The sequence below is a fragment of the Rutilus rutilus genome, assembly GCF_951802725.1.
Source record: "Rutilus rutilus genome assembly, chromosome: 9".
Classification (NCBI taxonomy): Eukaryota; Metazoa; Chordata; class Actinopteri; order Cypriniformes; family Leuciscidae; genus Rutilus; species Rutilus rutilus.
The window spans coordinates 42,529,953-42,550,584 of record NC_140223.1 but is presented as its reverse complement, the minus strand read 5'-3'; the positions used below and the strand labels follow the sequence as shown (position 1 = coordinate 42,550,584).

General features: G+C 42.5%; 1 protein-coding gene across 1 annotated transcript; it reads right to left on the bottom strand.

Annotated features, from left to right (window-relative positions):
* Window positions 1-617: 617 nt before the first annotated feature.
* LOC311297676 (uncharacterized protein) lies at window positions 618-3,221 on the bottom strand. The gene is made up of 3 exons (XM_084420062.1): window positions 2,121-3,221; window positions 1,753-2,035; window positions 618-1,659 (listed from the first exon to the last, which is right to left on the bottom strand). The coding sequence occupies exons 1-3, from the start codon at window positions 2,828-2,830 to the stop codon at window positions 1,012-1,014; spliced, it is 1,641 nt and encodes a 546-aa protein (XP_084276188.1). The 5' UTR covers window positions 2,831-3,221; the 3' UTR covers window positions 618-1,011.
* Window positions 3,222-20,632: the final 17,411 nt, after the last annotated feature.

The window sequence follows — 20,632 nt, the reverse complement described above, 5'->3', positions numbered from 1 at the left end:
ATGGGCGTGGCAGAGCGGCTCGTGCCGGGTCTAAGTGACCCCTCTCAGCTTGTGACAAACCTGGAACTTCGACTCTTGAGAGATTTATTCGAGACCCGATTTGAGGACTTAGAATTTGCTACAACATAATTGGCGAGCGAAGCCAGGAGTGGCGAAGGGGTCGAGGAGTGACCGGGGACGGCTCGCTGGCAGAGGCCTCACAAAACAAAGGCGCGCCATAAAATCAGGTAAGCAACTTTTTGCTTATATTTGTTTTGTGTGGCTCCTGGTAAGCTAGCGCCTGGTTGGAAATGGCCTTAAATAAAAGACCACACTAAAAATAACCTAAAATTGATAAGGAATCAAAAAAGGAGGGTAGTTTCCAGGTCTCAAGTAGGAGCGCATGCGTAAAAAGGCCTACAATAAAGCAGGAAGTGCTTAAATGCAAGAAGAGTGAAATAAACGCAAGAAGTGCGAAATAAACGCAAGAAGTGCGAAATAAAGCAGGAAGTGCTTAAACGCAGGAGGTGCGAAATAAAGCAGGGAGTGCTTAAACACAAGAAGTGCGAAATAAAGCAGTAAGTGCTTAAAACGCAAGAGGTGTGTCAGGTAGATAAAATAAAGCGCTTACAGTTTTTTCTGATTGCTTAAGCACATTTTTTGTAACTATTGGCTATTTTTGCAAAACTCTACACACAAATAAGAAAACCTTTCACCCAATTATCAAAACATTGTAGTTCTCTTGCAAAAGCGAACACAGCTAGATTAACTCTTCACACCTTCGTAAAAATGGTGTTTTCGTATCAAACAGTAAACACAAGCCATCATCTACTAAGCACACAATGTGCCAACTACACACTGATGGTATGAATACAAAACACATCTGGCTTTTGCTTTCTCTGTGTGCAGATGTCAATGTAAACATACAAGGATCCAAACTTCAAGTATTGGTGTTTATTCACACTCATCAAAACCAAGACAAAGTCAGAACACAAAATAGTAATTTCACAAAAAAAAAAAAAAAAAAGACAATCAGCCTACATCATGTCGTCTTTCTGGGTCCGGCCACAAAATTTCGTCCACATCGCATGCGATATCCTCCAGTCCAAGGCACCGGGGAAAATATCTCCTTGAATGCCGTATCCAGGCCTGACATGATGCCTGGTCAATATCTCCACATGCCTCCTCCATTGCCTTTAAAAGGGCTACCTGTTGATGAGGATGACGGTCGTACACTTTCCAGCGCCAGGCAGAGAAGAACTCCTCGATGGGATTTAAGAATGGAGAGTATGGAGGGAGGTTGAGTGCCATGAAGGATGGGTGGTCTGTAAACCAGTTGCGGACCAAAGCAGCCCTATGGAAACTAACATTGTCCCATATGATGACATATCGGGTATGCTCTGGTCTCTGAACAGTGAGCATGTCATGTAAGGTGTCCAGGAATGCAATAATGTGTGCAGTGTTGTATGGGCCTATGGTTGCATGATGGTGAACAACACCATTTTGGCTTATAGCTGCACACATGGTTATGTTACCACCACGTTGTCCTGGGACATTGATGATGGCACGGTGTCCAATAATGTTCCTGCCACGTCTCCTGGTTTTACTGAGGTTAAAACCGGCCTCATCTACAAAAAGTAGCTCATGTCCCATGGCATCTGCTTCTAGTTCCATCACTCTCTGGACAAGACAAAACAAATGCAACACATCAGGCCCATGCACAGCACTACAGTATGCACTTCCAAATTCAGAACCAACGACACTATAGCTTACCTGCACATAGTCATATCGCAGTTGCTTTACACGTTCTGTGTTTCTCTCGAAAGGAACTCTGTAAATTTGCTTCATTCTTATTCTGTGGCGCGCAAGTACACGACTTAGTGCAGAAATGCTTACACTGTGTATATTTTGAAAGATGGTGTCATTATCAATTATGCGCTGCTGTATTTCGCGCAGTCTTATTGCATTATTGGCAATCACCATGTTCACTATATGGGTCTCTTGCTCTGGAGTGAACATTCTTCCTCTGCCCCCAACATCTGGACGTCTAGCAATTCTGTAAAGTAACAATTTCAGTATTTTTGCATGTATGGTACTGTTGTGTTTCTCATTAGAGTATGGCAGTGCTACAAAGTACTTACCGATTCTCATTTCGAAATGTCCTAATGATGCTTGCCACAGTATAGCGGCTCAAATTAGGCTGAACCCGTTGGCCAGCTTCCCTCAGGGTCATCCCATGGTTGATGACATGGTCCACTATTGTAGCTCTGATGTCATCAGTTATTCTATTTCTTACTCTTCTTACCCTTCCTCTTTCCCCTCCTCGTCCTCTTCTTGCTCCTCCTTGTCCTCTTCCTCTAACTTCCTCTAACCCTCTCGCTTCTTCAACTCCATGTCCTCTTCCTCCAACTTCTTCACCTCCACGTCCTCTTCCTCCAACTTCTTCACCTCCACGTCCTCTCCCTCGGCCTCCTCGTCCTCTTCTTGCTCCTCCTTGTCCTCTTCCTCTAACTTCCTCTAACCCTCTCGCTTCTTCAACTCCATGTCCTCTTCCTCCAACTTCTTCACCTCCACGTCCTCTTCCTCCAACTTCTTCACCTCCACGTCCTCTTCCTCCAACTTCTTCACCTCCACGTCCTCTCCCTCGGCCTCCTCGTCCTCTTCTTGCTCCTCCTTGTCCTCTTCCTCTAACTTCCTCTAACCCTCTCGCTTCTTCAACTCCACGTCCTCTTCCTCCAACTTCTTCACCTCCACGTCCTCTTCCTCCAACTTCTTCACCTCCACGTCCTCTCCCTCGGCCTCCTCGGCCTCCTCTGATTCTCACTCTTCTCACTCTTACTGCTCCTTCCATTGTACTCCACACAGACAGCTTACCTGTGGCTTATTTATAGTGCTTAGGCTGATTGCAAAGTGAACTAATTATCTAAAACAGTTTTCACATGTAAAAGTGTGCCAGACAGTTGGCAAAATAGTGTTAATGATAGCCATACATGTGTATAATTTTGCTAGGAGTGTGTTGGAAATTTGGTAATTGAGTGTAAGCAGTGAGTTGTGTTTAAAGTTCTGCAAAAAGAGTGTTGTGCAGTGATTTGTGCCTACAGTTTTGCAAAGTGTGTGTTACAAAATTGCAAACTGAGTGCAAAGCAGTGTTTGTGCTTTTAGTTTTGCAAACTCAGTGAGTGGTTTTGCTATACGTATTAATAGTTTTAGAAATTGTGCTACAAGAATCACGATTAGCGCTTAAGCATTCAGAAAAAACTGTAATAAATTCTGGAATAGAGCAATCTAAATCAACTTGAGGATGAGTATGAGTGGCCCTTAGTGGATTGGGTTAAAGCGATCAAAAGACAGATAACCTTTGAAGCCTTAAGACCACACTTGAGCAGATTTAACCCTCCCAAAACTACCCTTTTGGAATCATTGCTGATTAAATCAAAAATAAATCTGAATCCATTGTATATCCCATACCTGAAAAGAGATGTGTGGTACACTTGGCCTCGGGGTTTGGGAGGAGCCACAATTTTGAGGAACATGTATATGGTAGTGAGCTCATGTCTAAGACCAGTACAGTGGGAAAGTGACACAGTCGTTTAAGTCAGACATGGAGGGGAAATCAGACCAGCACTGGTAGATAATTGGACACTGGAAAGTCTGGAGGTAGTGGTAGTTTTGAGGAGCAACCCCAACCATACCAGTCATATGTGGGTAGAAATTTATGAAAACGTAGAAGAGACAGAAGAGCAGTCAGCTGCAGTCAGAATGTCGCAACAATGGACAAATAGGAGGGGCAGGAGAGGAAACAGGGGGAGAAAAATCTTAAACAAAAAAGAAAGAAAAAATTTGACTGATTTATTTGAGCCATTAGCATTAGAAACCTAGCCTGACGTCGTCATACTCAGATTCTAGTCAGAATGTGAGTCTGATACTGCTCCATAGAGATTTGATTATGGGGCGTGTCTCAACCGAACCAGAAAAAAAAAATAACTCTGCACTCAATTGGATAGACCTACAACCAATCAGAGCAACGGAGTAAATGACGCATGTTCTTCATTCATATTTTCAACCAACAAAATGTCGCGGCTCTCTGTTCCTCTTTTAAAATGAATGCGCTGTCGATATCTTCTATAACAGACGCGAAGGCGGAATCTACACATGATGTTTCATAAACAAAGTTCGGGAGGAGCACGTACAAATAATCAATCCAATATCAACTTGTCATCAAACAATACCATGTCTAACGTTACCCTATCTATCAGCATGAGGAAGCATATTCACTCTGTCAACTTACCTAACACTCCTTGACAGTTTTTCAGCATCCCTCCACCACCCCGAATCCTCACTCTTGTCTTGTTCTCTCACAACCAGGAATACGGGGGAGTATGGCTACCGAGCCCACAGCCCTCTCCTCGGACAGCACGTCATATACGCATTTATTCTATCGACTTATTTGTGTGAAATCTTATATACGCATTTATTCTATCTGACTTATTTGTAAATGTGAACTCGTGAAATCTCAATTCTCCAGCAGCAGTCGTCTTTGTTGTAAACTAATTCAAATCAAGCGCTCTTTGGTGACGTGGACGATTACGTTACCGTTGCTCATCTGTCCATCATCGTATAAAGCCCGCCCTGACAATTTGATTGGTCCGAACAATTTTTGTTCGGGCATAATAGCTCCTCAACGGAGCGAGTCCAGACCGAACTTCCCGACCAAAAAATGTTGTGGGCGGGGTTCGGGCTGGCACCCAGGCTATTAGAAACCTGCACTAGAGAGGAATTAAACATTTCAATCACCATCTCTCACTTATCTATATAGGGCAGGAAGTGTAACTGCACGAGGCCAATGGGTTGAGGAGAACATAATCTGGAGTTCTCTTACGAAAGGGTTCTCTCGTACTGCGTAAGTCTTACGCTAGGGGAAAATCTCTTTTCCGCGAGATACTGAAGCCAAAAATTATCCTTAATTTTGAAATAATGTAAAACGCGTTGCGGCAGAATGCAGACACAGGCGAGACGGCTCGCGCGCCTATTGGCTGCCCTGCGGCAACTGCAGCAGCCTATCGATAAGGCCTTTTTGTGACGTCAGCTCCAATGGGGGCGCTTCGCGCCCAATACGTCACGTCCCGCCAGAGGGAGAGTGCGGATGAGAGGGGGAATCCGGAGAGAACAAGGTGGAGGAAGAGGAAGAGGAAAAGAAAGAGGGAGAGGGAGAGGGAAGACAACCAAATCCCACAAAAACAATGTACACAGTGTACATCCCAACCAACACAAAGTTGTACATACAGTGGTCTACATACAAAACAACAGAAGAATTGACTGTATACAGTTACAGTTACAGTAAAAAAATAAATCCAATGTTGGCATCCATTGAAGAGCTCACCTGTTGAAGAGCTCACCTGTTGAAGAGCTCACCTGTGGCCCTTTAATGCTAAAGCTCTGATTGCTAATTGTAAAACTGTGTGACGGGTGTTTGCCCATGTGATGAGTCAGTGTGCATATCTGAATGGCAGTGTGTTCCTTGTGAAAACAAGAGATTTTCTGCATGAAAATTGTGCCAAAAGCAGAGAATTGTGTGTAGTGTTTTGAAAAAGGTGTGTTTTAGAACAGCAGTTTGAGTGTAAAGCAGGAATTGTGCTTGTAGTTCAGCAGGATTGGTTCAGGGGGTTGGTGCATGAGTTACATGTTGAGGTCATTGTGTCTCAAGTAACAGTATTTGTGTGTAAACAATTGAGAAAAACTGTAATGTTATGACAACAAAATAAGGTTTTATAAGACATTGCATAATTTTGACGAAAGTGTTCCATTTTGCAAATGATCTGAGGCGTTGTGCTACTGTAGTGTAGTGTTGTGCTAATTGTGTGAAGGGGTTTGAAAAACCGGGCCCTGTTTTCAAAACTGTGCTTAAGCAATTGAAAAAAAACTGTAATTAAAAATGTAAAAAGCTTAAACAGCTTAAAAAGAAACATGTAAGCTTAACAATTTCAGCTTGACAGTTCACTGTTAATTGCTTTAATTTGGAGAGTGACTGTACCGTGGCAAATACATGTCACTTCTCTCACAGCTGATTGGTCCAGTTTTGGTTTGTGATCTCTAACCCAGAATAAAAGTTGCTGCAGAGTGTAAGATACCAACTTCTTAAACGGGTTAAAACAGATTTATCTTTTAAATGATCAGCTCAGTCACTGAACGCTAGTAGTGCACACTAATTTGTCCGTTAAATGCAATATGCTAGCAATCACATTGTTTACTACACAACACAATCTGATTGGCCTCTAGGGCTGAGCAGTACAGCTAGAAAAATTATTACGATATAATGTTTTATTTCATTCGGTATCGATAATTATTAAAACATTTGTAATAACAGACAGATCATTTTTATTTATTTTTATTTAACCACTGTATTTTTATTTTACACACTTTATTGAGGTAAACAAAATTATAGTTTTAACAGTTAAAAACAAAATGGAAACAAATATCTTCTTTGTAATATCTTATATGAATATTAAATAAATAAGAATCTAAAATAAGAAATCAAATGTTACATAATGTGTGCAGTGCAACGCTTTTGGCTCGTCTCCGGAGGCCACAAGAGGGCGCAATGAGCTAAATATTACATTTAAAAGCAATGAAAAAACATGAATGTCTGAAAAAAAAAGCATAACATTTCAACTAACATTTATAAATTAAATATAATTTTGTCAATTGCATAAACAATTGTGAACAATGTAGCATTGTGTATTTATGAATAGTTTAATACAAAACAGTACTCTTTTGCATTTAAAACATGAGATGCAGTGGAACGGCATAAAAAGCCCACAAAATCTTGAGATATATTGTTTTAAAAGTTGAACCTCTTTTAACTTCACATGTGCTGTTTCTCAATTCCAATAACGCAAAGAACTGCTTAACTGACCATCTCAGCAAATAGCGATTACTATACATAACATCACAAACAAATGTCACAACCTATTAAACATTTCTTTCATATTATTATAGACATTGTTTTCAAACAAGTTTATATCTTTTTTTATTTTACCGTGTGTATTTATGAGTAGCCTTTGTGTTACCTATGCTTTGTCAATGTTAAGATTCTTTTTAATATGCCAATAAAAATACTGCCGCTTTCTTAGGGTCTTTATCGCTTTATTAAAAGCAAGCAAAAGAGAAGGACAAATGTTTACTCTCACAAGCCTTCAGGTATTTCGAGCATGCAACAGGAATCTCTTAAGTGAGAACGAGAAGTTTAAAGCTTACAGGCTTCTGTAGTCGACGGGCTACGACTCGTTGGGCTACTTACATGTGCATTTCATTTTCATACAGCCTTGCCAACAGCATGTGCAGCGAATGAGCCCATCAGGTGATACGCCTACTGTGTCTAAACCTACATCGCTCCACTTTCAGGTGTCAGTGTAACATACGACTGACTTCTTTCTGCCTTTTTGTCTATCCCTCATCTGATGGCACACTGAAGCGAAGTTTCAGAGGAGGTTCATTGAGGCATTTAGAGTAAAAATTCTAAAACATAAATAACTAACAATAAAATGAATAATGATAATAATATATATAACCTTTACATTTACACTAATTATAAGTACAGAAGCAAGTTTAAAACAGTGCAGTGCAACAGCAAGGTTTTGTCTATAAAGCACACTTAGCAAAATAAGCAACTTAACCAAAATGTGCCTTGAGTGAAACACAAACTGTCAAGACAAAATATGCTGCAGTGATGCCCTTGGAAAAAGACGTTTAGAGTGGAGACAGAAAGGTCTGTGTGGGTGGAGAGTGGCGATTACCTTCCTTTGTGCTTAACTTTGTCAGTACTGACACCTTGTGGTCACTTTTAGTGATACCTCAGCCATTTTGGATTTCATTGTGCAGATGCGTATCCACATCCATCCTTCTCGTTTTGCTTTTGAAAAAGCACAATCTGTAAATGTAAAAGTGTAATTTATGTGGCCTGATTTGGCTTTCTTTGAGAAAGACATTTCTACAGCAGCATTTTGCGCTCCACCAGATGCTGAACTAACTAAAGCCCTGTCCCAAATGGCACCCTAAGCACTCGTGGTCTTCCTACGAGTCCGCACTTTCGTGACGTAATGCCCCTTTGACGGTCTACTGCGGGCTCGGCAAAAGTGCGCATCGAGGGCGCTTATAGACTGCAGAGGGGTCAGTCGCGAGCACCCTTCTGAGGCCTTGAGGCCCTGAGATGGACTAAACCATTTGGCACATTAGCAAGGGGAGGGACCGTGAGACCTTAGATAGTCTTTACTTTTTTGTATACAAAATCACTGATTGTCAGTCAATCAACCAAGTTATTCAGGTAATACACTAACTTTACATTTATGAAAAGAAAATATCCAGGTAAAATTAAATATATTCCAGACTTTTCCAGGGCCCTCTCTCCCTTTGGGGCCCTGGTAATCAGTACTGGTTTTACCCCCAGTCCGACGCCCCTGATGCTACCTTCCAGTCTTTCCTTTGCAGCCCGTCAAGCCAAAATGACACCAACAAATGGGGCGGGTGTTACAGCCGATCGCATCACACTTAAAAATAAAGGTGCCATTGTGGTCATTATTCCATAATAAACTATAAATCAGCAGAAACCAGACTCTACAATAAACAGTCCACTCCAAATGAAAACAGTGCAAATGAAAGTATTAAAGAGATAGTTGGATGGATGGAGAGAACATGGTTAACCACATTGGTTACGTGTGGAGGACCACATTAGGAAGAGTGTATTTATAGAGTGTATTTATATTACTAAAAAATACGTTTAAACTTTTCATCTAGGATCATTAAATCTAAAAATATTCTTAATATCTGGCTCCAGCGGGACCTGTCGTTATATGGAGTCCTCCTGTCAAAGGCGGAAAGTCTTTCTCATTTTGTATATCCATCTTTATCTTTACTTGAGGAGAACAAAATTGCAAAAGAAGTCAATAAAAAATTTTTTTTCGATTTCATTTGAAAAAATAAACCTCATAAACTAAAAAAAAGAAGTGCTCTTTAACGACAGAGCAGATCGAGGCATTGAGATTTTAGAATTTTCTGACATGATAAATATCTTCAAAATAAATTGGCTTAAAAGATATCTCGCCAATCCAAAATCCATTTGGTACTTTATCCCCAACCAAGTACTTAATCAGATCAACAGTGTCTCCTTGCTTGGAAGCTGTGTTACGTTCACAGTTTTTACCTCATAAAACACTGTTATGGAATAACAGTGATATCACTGTCAGAAATAAATCTTTATTTTTCCCCAGATGGTTCCAAAATGATATTACAGTTTTTCTCGATTGCTTAAACACATTTCTTGAAACTATGCCTCGTATTCTCAAAACTGTAAACACAAATCCATAACGTCTCACCCAATTCCCCAAACATCCTATTTTCAGGTCAAAATGAAGCTCTACACTCAAAACCATTCACTCTTGCTGAAACACCAAACTTTGCCCTCAGACAGGACACACAAGCCCTCACAAACACACACACTACAACAGAGTCTTACACTTTTTTTACACTCTCTCCTCTAATTTTTTTTTTTATATTTACTTAAGATGTGTGTGACCATCATATGACAGTAAAAGAGCACACAAACCTTATTCTAATATGGAATTGTATTGGAATGGTAAAGAGTGTTGGTCGTGACAGGAGGGCCTCCACTCAAGGAGACAATATGATGAACACGTCTAAGATTGTTCCACGTATGGTTGAAATACCATCATTGGCCTAGAAAGACAACATTCTGGGAGTCAAGACTATAAAGGAGAGAGGATGCTTCACTGTCACACTCTGCAGCCACTCTGTGTGACTGTACGACAGAAGGAAAATTGCAAGAAAATACACCTCATCAAAGACTACTGGAAATGTCTGTCTCTTATTCAGTGATAGAATGTTGTTTGCCACCACTCCTCCCTGAAGGTTCTCGAGGCGACGTCAAATTTGGCCTTACTCGTAGCCCAGCCTCCCTCATAGTCAAACCATTGACTAAGACATGGGCAACTAGAGTGACTTTACAGTTTTTCTCGATTGTTTACACACATTTTCTGAAGCATGCCTCATATTCTCAGAACTCTACACACAAATCCAAAAACACACACACAATGGGCAAAACCCCTCAATTCTCCTGCAAAATGAAACTTTACATTCAAAACAATGTTATTTCTTCTCAAAATGGTATTTTGTTTTCAAATGACACACACAAACCATCATATGAATAGACATTTATAAGAACCAGTTGAACACAGATGTGCTCAATGTAAAACACTGTGATGAACTTATAAGTGTGTTGTAAAATATTTGAGAATATTGGTTTTATACTCAGAACACACAAATACACGGTAACAAATATATTTTATTTTTCCCACAAAAACAATGTACACAGTGTACATCCCAACCAACACAAAGTTGTACATAGAGTGGTCTACATACACAACAACAGAAGAATTTACTGTATACAGTTACAGTTACAGTAAAAAAAAAAATCCAATGTTGGCATCCATTGAAGAGCTCACCTGTTGAAGAGCTCACCTGTCGAAGAGCTCACCTGTGGCCCTTTTATGCTAAAGCTCTGATTGCTAATTGTAAAACTGTGTGACGGGTGTTTGCCCATGTGATGAGTCAGTGTGCATATCTGAATGGCAGTGTGTTCCTTGTGAAAACAAAGAGATTTTCTGCATGAAAATTGTGCCAAAAGCAGAGAATTGTGTGTAGTGTTTTGAAAAAGGTGTGTTTTAGAACAGCAGTTTGAGTGTAAAGCAGGAATTGTGCTTGTAGTTTAGCAGGATTGGTTCAGGGGGTTGGTGCATGAGTTACATGTTGTGGTCATTGTGTCTCAAGTAACAGTATTTGTGTGTAAACAATTGAGAAAAACTGTAATTTCATCTGAATCTGCTCGTCTTTTTGCCCTTGCCCTTCACCCTCCTCCTCCTCTGTCGTCTCCTCCTCCTCCTCCTCTGTCGTCTCCTCCTCCTCCTCCTCTGTCTCCTCCTCCTCCTCCTCCTCTGTCGTCTCCTCCTCCTCCTCCTCTGTCTCCTCCTCCTCCTCCTCCTCCTCCTCCTCCTCCTCCTCCTCTGTTGTCTCCTCCTCTGTCGTCTCCTCCTCCTCCTCCTCCTCTGTCTCCTCCTCCTCCTCCTCCTCCTCTGTCGTCTCCTCCTCCTCTGTCTCCTCCTCCTCTGTCGTTTCCTCCTCCTCTGTCGTTTCCTCCTCCTCCTCCTCTGTCTCCTCCTCCTCTGTCATCTCCTCATCCTCCTCCTCCTCCTCCTCTGTCGTCTCCTCCTCCTCCTCCTCTGTCTCCTCCTCCTCCTCCTCCTCTGTCGTTTCCTCCTCCTCCTCCTCTGTCTCCTCCTCCTCCTCTGTCTCCTCCTCCTCCTCCTCTGTCTCCTCCTACTCTGTCTCCTCCTCCTCCTCTGTCTCCTCCTACTCTGTCTCCTCCTCCTCCTCCTCCTCTGTCATCTCCTCATCCTCCTCCTCTGTCGTCTCCTCCGCCTCCTCCTCCTCCTCTGTTGTCTCCTCCACCTCCTCCTCTGTCTCCTCCTCCTCCTCCTCTGTCATCTCCTCATCCTCCTCCTCCTCCTCTGTCGTCTCCTCCTCCTCCTCCTCTGTCTCCTCCTCCTCCTCCTCCTCTGTCGTCTCCTCCTCCTCCTCCTCCTCCTCCTCTGTCATCTCCTCATCCTCCTCCTCCTCCTCTGTCATCTCCTCATCCTCCTCCTCCTCCTCCTCTGTCGTCTCCTCCTCCTCTGTCTCCTCCTCCTCCTCCTCCTCCTCCTCTGTCTCCTCCTCCTCCTCCTCTGTCTCCTCCTCCTCCTCCTCCTCTGTCATCTCCTCATCCTCCTCCTCCTCCTCTGTCGTCTCCTCCTCCTCCTCCTCTGTCTCCTCCTCCTCCTCCTCCTCTGTCGTCTCCTCCTCCTCCTCCTCCTCCTCTGTCATCTCCTCATCCTCCTCCTCCTCCTCTGTCATCTCCTCATCCTCCTCCTCCTCCTCTGTCGTCTCCTCCTCCTCTGTCTCCTCCTCCTCCTCCTCCTCCTCTGTCTCCTCCTCCTCCTCCTCTGTCTCCTCCTCCTCCTCCTCCTCTGTCATCTCCTCATCCTCCTCCTCCTCCTCTGTCGTCTCCTCCTCTGTCGTCTCCTCCTCCTCCACAAAAAAATAGTGCCTGACACTCATAATGCATATTAAAGGTATTGATTCATTTTTTCATTACATAACTCCTGACACAAATTCAGACATAACTGTCACTATAAGTTTCTCAGAATACAATAGTGGTCAAATACTTATATCTTTTTAATGATGTATAGTTTGTCAAGGTAATAAAATTAAATCTGATAGTAACTTTGAACTATTTAAACACAGAACGATTCAGTGCGTCGGTGTCCTTGTGCTGGCTAACAGGTTAAAGGGGACATATCATGGAAATCTGAGTTTTTCCGTGTCTAAGTGCTATAATCGGGTCCCCGGTGCATCTACCAACCCAGAAACCGTGAAAAGTAACTTTGTTTAGGTAAGCCTTTCTCTACAAGCATGTAAAAAAATAAGCCGATCAGATTTCGCTCTCTTTCTGACGTAGGAAGAGAATTTTATTTATTTTATTTTATTTAACCTTTATTTAACCAGGAGAGAACCTCACTGACATTAGCATCTCTTTTACAGGAGTGTCCTGGCCAAGATAGGCGGCCCAGTTATGCAAATACACATATAACAATAAAACAATACAACACACAATATCATTAAAAGTACAATCTTAGAAGCATTTGCAAATCACTAAATCTTTTTCTAGTAAATGCATAAGTGTTTTGATTTTTTGAAAGACTTTTTTTTGAAATTGCTGAAAGACACCAAATGATTTATTCTCAATTTCACTTGGAGAGAGTTTAGATTGAATATTTAGATTGATTAGCTCTATAAAATCGGCTATGTTTTAATTTTAGATGTATTGAAGGGTCATTTGTTTTGTGTGGATATATTCATGCATGCATTACATGCATTAAAATCATAGCCGAGGGTAACGGTTGCTTCACGACCAATTTCAAAGTTCCATGCGACTGACACTAGGGGGCGAAATGCGACAATCGTATGTGAATGTCGTGTGCAGTTAAAGGGGGGTTAACGCAATGGCAAAAGCTTCAGCAAAGCATGAAACTGTTCTGTCGTTGAGCACAGACGAGCACTGAACACTATTGACCAAAACATGTCACAGCTGTCTTATAAAGACCTCAGGAACTGTGTACACTTGTGTAAAAGTTAAACATGAGGGTACATGCAAATCAATGAGATGAGTCAATGTAACTACATAACATAACACATTCCTCATAACAACTACTACATAACACAGGGCTCTCAAGTTTTATGTTAGGCATCCTACACACTGGCTGCGTGGCGTCAGCTGCGTGGCATGTCCATTTTTATTTCGGCTCCCATGTTAACGGGTTACCCCTAATTTCCACCAACTGCAGAACGGCTGTGGATCCGGTCCGGAACGGCGGCAGAGTCAATAGGTTTCCATTAAAGTCAATGTGTGTATTTTCACTGACTGTGGAATGGCTGCGTTCCGACTCCGGCGATCCACTGCTCTCCGGAGCAGATACGCAGAGCTTCTATTTTTGCCGGATGCTGGAGAGCTCCGCAGCAATTCAGCACAGGGCATCCTACTATATCGCGTGACCATTCGTGAATTTGCGAGATCTCGTGGGGCCTCGTGACTTCAGCTGTCAGTCATGGCTCAGGAGCCGTTCCACAACAAATCCGGACCTGGTGAGTATTGAAGGACGGCGGAGCACGGAGCCGACACGCAGCGGAGCCGATCCACAGCCATTCCGCAGTTGGTGGAAATCCGGGGCTAGAGCTTGCACACTGCCTGCATGAGCCGCGCGGAAAACGTGTGCATGCTAGAAATAGAACCGACGCCTATTTTGCAAGCCTGTTGGAAGCATTTCCGGGCAAAATAGAATAGGAAAAGATGTTTATGTGTCATTTTGACACGAATACATATTAATAAATGACATTTTGATGTTTGAAAGTCTCTAGGTTTTGACAAATGCAGATATACATGTAAGTTAAAAAAATTATAAAAAATAATAATCGATTTTCAAATATTGCACCTGTCAATACAGAACGAAATATTCTGTAGCCTATTTTGCGTCAATACTGCCGACGTTGTCTTTGCTGCTATATATTTATGTTTAACATGAAGTGAGTCATCCAAACTGGGTACACCTCCAGAGGGTCTGGTGGTCCCAAATACGGCTACGATGACCCCTACGCCACTGTTCTGCTCTCCAGAGCAAATACGAGCGGTGACTCTCTCGATGAATGCTCGATCAACATCAGCCATCTTGCAAACAGACAACCGCCTAGCACTTGCCCCTCCCACAAGAAGCGGATTTCACCGCGAACGCGTGTCTATTTTGCTTCAAACGCTCAAAAATAATTTAGCTATATTCCTCAACATCAGCTCTCACTGTCTTTGATCACAGGCCAGAGATTTCGTCCAGGAATCGTAAAATCAAAATGCTAAAAAAAACCAAAATGAAGCAAACCGCATTCATCAGATCTTGCTCTTCCAACTTCTACTCCGTGTGTGCGCGTGTTGCCTAGTAAAGAATGTGCTTGCAGCGGGAACACGTAATTTACCCGGAAACAACTAATTCTAATTTCTGATTGGCTGGTAGGTGGCATTTAACTCTGTATAACTCCAGACAGCAGCTATGAACTCGGCAGAGAACTTCCCTCCTTTTGCCTGCGCCTCGTCCATTAATTGTATAGCGGGACAAGTTATCCCTTACTCCTCAGTGTGAGAAATACAAGGTGTGGCGTGTGAACTGGTTGAAATGCGTGTGTCTCACAGTGAATGCGTGAGACTTGAGAGCCCTGTAAATATATCCACTAACCATGCAGTCCAGGTGCAGTCTAAAGTTGCAACTTCTTCCTTGGTCTTGTTCAACTCATTGACCACAGTACATTGAAAGTAAACATAACCGGAAATAAGTGAGACACACTATTTCCAAACGGAAGTGCGTCACAAAGCTCAGTGCAAGTGGTCCATTTCAGCATAGCAATAAAGTTTAGTTCAATTCTTTTATACTAAAAGTTTTATACTGTAAGTAAAAATAAATAACTTACTCGTCAGAAATGTTATCCTCGACTGGATCAAGTCGCTCATCAAAATGACTCTCTTCTTCTTTGGGATTATTCCTCACCGAATCCTAAAACGATTCAAAGTAAATGAATCTTATATAACTGGATGCATTTTTTTTAGTTGATATGATGTGTTGATGTGTTTTATTGCGTTGACACTGTTTGCATGGATCACCTCAGATCATTACCTCTGTAGGCATGTTCACATTTGTGGTAATGAGGTCCCTAGCAAACAATAGTACATCTCTGTCTTTTCATTTAGATTACATAAACAGAGAATATTTGTTTTAGTTTTTAATTAGATTATTTAAAAATACACAGTTAAATGTTTCCAAAGATATATTTCTCATGTGTGACAAGTATTCTCTTAGGTTTTTTTGTGATTACCTCCAGAAAAAAGTACATGGAGACTGAGACAGCAGAAAGCACACTACGGCGGGAATGTAGACCACCTTGTCGGTTGATGTACGCTACTGTCGCCGCGTTGTCTGAATGGACTAGTACGTGTTGGTCCTTGAGCAATGCCCGGAAGCGGTGCAGAGCCAAGCGTATCGCCAGCAACTCGAGGCAATTGACATGCCAAAGGCGCTGGGGTCCTGTCCAGGTGCCCGTGGTGGAGGCATCTGTTGAGACAACAACATGCCTGGAAACTCGTTCTAAGGGCACTCCGGCCCGTAGAAAGGAGAGGTTCAACCACGGGGTGAAGGTCTGACGGCAGGCCCGAGTAACTGGTACTCGGAGCGTGCCTGGTTGCCATGCCCTTCTCTGGACTCGATCGCGAAGCCAATGCTGAAGCAGTCTCATATGAAGCAGTCTGAGCGTAGTGGCTGCCGCTGCGGACGCCATATGCCCCAGGAGCCTCTGAAATAACTTCAGTGGAACCGCACTCTTGCCCATGAATTGACTACGGCAATTCAGCAGTGACTGCGTGCACTTGCTCGTAAGCTGTGCGCACATAGCGACCGAGATGATTTCCATACTGAGAAAAGAGATCCTCTGCACGGGGGAGAGTTTGCTCTTTTCCCAGTTGACCCGAAGGCCCAAACGGGTAAGGTGCTCGAGCACCAGGTCCCTGTGTTTGCAAACCTACTCTCGAGAGTGAGCTAGGATCAGCCAGTTGTCGAGATAGTTCGGGATGCAAACCCTGTGTTGCCGGAGTGGCACAAGGGCTACCTCGACGACTTTCATGAAGACGCGAGGGGACAGGGCTAACCCAAATGGGAGAACCGTGTTCTGGTATGCCTGCGCCTCGAAACCGTAGAACCGTAGAAACGGTCTGTGTCGAGGAAGAATGGAGACATGAAAGTACGCGTCCCTCAGGTCGATCGCTGCAAACCAATCCAGTGGACGAACACATTCGAAAATGCATTTGGCTGTCGACATCTTGAATGGAAGCCTGTGAAGGGTTCGGTTCAAGACGCACAGGTCCAGGATTGGTCGTAACCCACCGGTTTTCTTGGGTACAATGAAGTAGGGGCTGTAGAAGCCGGACATTTCGGCTGGAGGGACGGTCTCAATCGCACCCTTTGCCACAAACTGACTTTGAATCATAATCACACCATGTTGGTTTGTTTGGCCAGAGTGAGCCTGGTTTCTCTTTGTATTGTCAAGGTTTGTTTTGTTGGTTGGCTTTAATGTCGCTCTCTCTCTCACACACACACACACACACACACACACACACACACACACACACACACACACACACACACACACACACAATGCTTCAATATTTTTCAAGACAGCATCTATAAAAACCATAACAAACCAAATGTGAAGGCAATTCCAAATAAGCATTTTATACAGCGAGAAGCTTTAATGTGTGTGGAAAGAGGTCTCTGAGAAAAAGAAAAAAAAAGTTGACTAACAAAGAAATATTAGTTGACACTACATCATGGGAAATCTGAAGTTAAGCCTTTTACATTGCTCTTACGAAAGGTTCTAGTTGACTCCAGTGACTACTTTTGCAGAATGAGAGGATAGGATAGTGGAAAGCATTACTCAGATTGTGCAGATGAGCCCCCAGACATAAGCTGTGAAATGTTTTATTTAGCACTGCTGTCTTGCTGCCTTATAGAAAGAAAGGCACAGGTGTACACCTGGAGAGGTCTTAGTGTCATAAATTAGTAAAGTATGAAACATCATCCTAGTGCGCCAATCTTTCTCTGTTTTTTTACTGGTCAATAGTCAACAGGAGATGATTTGGGAACAAACGGAGAGACCGCCAGAGAGCTTATTTCTCCCCCCAGTTCTGGGCCATTACAGTCATATTCAACAATCCAAAACACATGTTTCATTGTTTTTAAAAAATGCTTTCTTGCCCAACACCGGATAAATCTTCATACTTGAGAAGAGTCAGTTGGCCAGACATGGCATTATGACGCACTTTGATTCGAATAAAACATGTTCAAAAAGACTGCATCAACCCTTTTTCCTGATCCAGTCTGACCCAGCTAACATTACACAGAATCATCTGGTCGAGGAGAAGGCTTTGTCACCTCGTTTGTTCTCTTTGGCATAACTTGGCAGATTGTTTCAAAGCAGCTTCACAGTAATAAACAAGAAAATAACAAATGCTGAAAAATTTGCCAACTTTAATTTCAGCTGTAAAGCAGTTCTAAAGAAGACATTAGTGCCATTGACCAGCTCAATTCTGACTCAGTTCAGTTTAATGAGTGTTCATTTTGCAAAGTTTATTACATTTTTTCTCAATTGCTAAAACACTAAAACCCATTGGCTGAACAAAGTTCTCAGTTGCCTGAACTCATTTAGCTAATTGTGCAGTCTGTTGTCAATACCTTAAACCATTTCACATGGTAAAACACAATTTGCAGATCTCACTTAGACTTTTCAGCAAAACTCTAAACACATTCTCATTCTCAAAACACATTCTGCACTCTAATGCACATGCCATCCATACTGGTAAACACAAGTGGCAACAATCAAATACAAATAGAGAACACATGTCATTTGATTGAACACAACCACTCAAAACTAATTTAATCTGTTTCAAATGATGTGACAACCAATATTAGCCAGTTCAGAGAGCAAACCGGTTGTTGAAGGTGGGAAGGAGAAAGTCTGAGAATGGATAGAAGAAACAATGTGAGAGGACGAGGACGAGTGCGTATGCGAGGTGGGCGACGAGGAGGAGGAGGGCAAGAAAGAGGAGGAGGAGGAGGGCAAGAAAGAGGAGGAGGAGGAGGGCAAGAAAGAGGAGGAGGAGGAGGAGGGCAAGAAAGAGGAGGAGGAGGAGGAGGAGGAGGGCAAGAAAGAGGAAGAAGAGGAGGAGGAGGAGGAGGAGGAGGAGGAAGAGGAGGAGGAAGAGGAGGAGGAAGAGGAAGAGGAGGAGGAGGGCAAGAAAGTCAAGTCAAGTCAAGTATATTTTTTTTACAATACAGATTGTATCAAAGCAGCTTCACAGTATTAAATTAAAATAATACAACAAGGTTTGTTTCTAGTGGAATTTATTGATTGATAAAATTAAATATCCCCAAAATATCCCCAACTGAGCAACCCAAAGGCAACAGTGGCAAGGAACCGAAAAACTCCATCAGGTGACCTAATGGAGAAAAAAAAAACCTTGGGAGAACCCAGGCTCAGTCGGGGGCCAGCTCTCCTCTGGCGTTTATGAACTAGAGACCGGATTTAACTGTAAGATTAAAAATATTATATGAATGCCTGGCTGAAGAGATGCGACTTTAATCTAGTTTTAAACTGGGAGAGCGAGTCTGAGCAACGAACAGAGAAAGAGGAAGAGGAGGAGGAGGGCAAGAAAGAGGAAGAAGAAGAAAAGGAGGAAAAGAAGGAGGAGGAGGAGGAGGGCAAGAAAGAGGAGGAGGAAGAGGAAGACTAAGAGTGGAAATTTCTGAAAAAATTTGAGCAACAGTCATAGACCATGTTCTTGTCCATGGACTGACAATGAGGGAAGCAGGACTTAGGGGCCGATCACACCTAACGCGTTTTTTGCAGTGAGAGGCGCCGGTTTTCAATTGGTTTCCTATGGCAGCGAGCGTTCTGCGCGCTGTTTATGCGCCTGCTGCGCATAAACAGTTGAAATCCTCTGCGCATTTTGAAGTTGAAAAAAAAAAGCAACTCCGAGTGGAAAAAGCGCCCGACGTCGTCGCGTTTTTTTCCACTGTCCAATCGAGTGAATGGAGAGGCGGGCCTTCGTTGTGGTGTTGACGGAAGTACAGTTGCTTCAACGTCCAGAGACTGCGATGATGGAGGAGAAACTTGTGGTGGCTGTTTCGGGTTACCCGGAGCTCTACGATTTCACCAACCGCAACTACCATAACATTATTAAAAAGCAGCTGGCCTGGGGGAAAGTTAGTGTGGCAGTAGAGATGTCGGGTAAGTTATTTTTTATTAATTTAAAGTGTAGTAAATGTTAACGGCAGTAGCAACAGTTCGTGGTCTCAGCTTCATGCGGATTAACGTTACCGTTGACTATTAGTTAATTTCTTAGCTAACATTATTCTTACCTTGTTTTGGTAGAAGAGGAATGCAAACGAAAATGGAAATATCTGAGGGACAAATATTTAAAAGAGAGGAGGGCAGAGAAGGAGAAACGGAGTGGTGCTGAAGGAGGCAGTCATAAGAGATGGAAGTTTATGGCCGTTATGTCATTCCTTGAGCCTCACGTGAAGGAGAGACCAACGACTTCCAATTATAATAATTGTAGGCCTTTAGACAGTCAGGACTGTACAGTTGAATCTCTTCTACTTCCTATGGTGTCGCAATTTGAGGTAGGTGGTACGTTACGTTAGGGAGTCTAGGGTGATGTGCTCAGAGTAAATAAATGCTAGAAATTGCGACCATTTTGGTCACATATGCTCAAGAAATTGAATCTCTAAGTGAATTTCTTAAGCCCTATGAAATGTTAAAATGACTGCTGTGGTTAAGTATTTTAAGTTTAAGTATTGTTTCATTATTTAACACTTGCATATGACATTGTCTTAGGAGGATGATGACCTGCTGACTGGGACCTTTGAGCCACCTTCCTTATCTTCTACACTACTATCTATAACATCTACCGCCAGTTATGTCAACATCTACACCAGTTATGTCAACATCTACACCAACATCTACACCAGCTATGTTAATATCTACAGTTGTGGAGACTCCTGTCCAACCCGACACCAACAGAGAGAGTGGAAGAGGTCGCAAGAGGAGAGCAGAGCACGGAGGAGAGCTAACAGACTACCAGAGAGAACTCCTGAAAGCTGTCAACAAACCTCTTGATGAGGATGAACATTTTTTTACAAGTTTGATCCCTGCCATGAAACGTTTGCCACCAAGGAAGAGAGCGGACATTAGAATAAAATGTATGCAGCTCCTAAATGAAGCAGAGTTTGGTGATGATGACTAGTTTTAGGTTTTTATTTTATTTTATTTTTACACAATGATTACTTCATGATTGTAAATATTAATCCCAGAATTCTTTAAATTCTTTAGACATTTTAATGTTCTTTCTTGAACACACACACATAGTACACACAATGATTATTTCCTGACTGTAAATATT

Coding starts and splice junctions, on each gene's coding strand:
- LOC311297676 (XM_084420062.1), bottom strand. CDS start 2,830: ATGGAAGGAGCAGTAAGAGTGAGAAGAGTGAGAATCAGAGGAGGCCGA. Junction 2,036..2,120: donor ACATTTCGAAATGAGAATCG/GTAAGTACTTTG, acceptor GTTACTTTACAG/AATTGCTAGACGTCCAGATG. Junction 1,660..1,752: donor TGCGATATGACTATGTGCAG/GTAAGCTATAGT, acceptor TGTCTTGTCCAG/AGAGTGATGGAACTAGAAGC.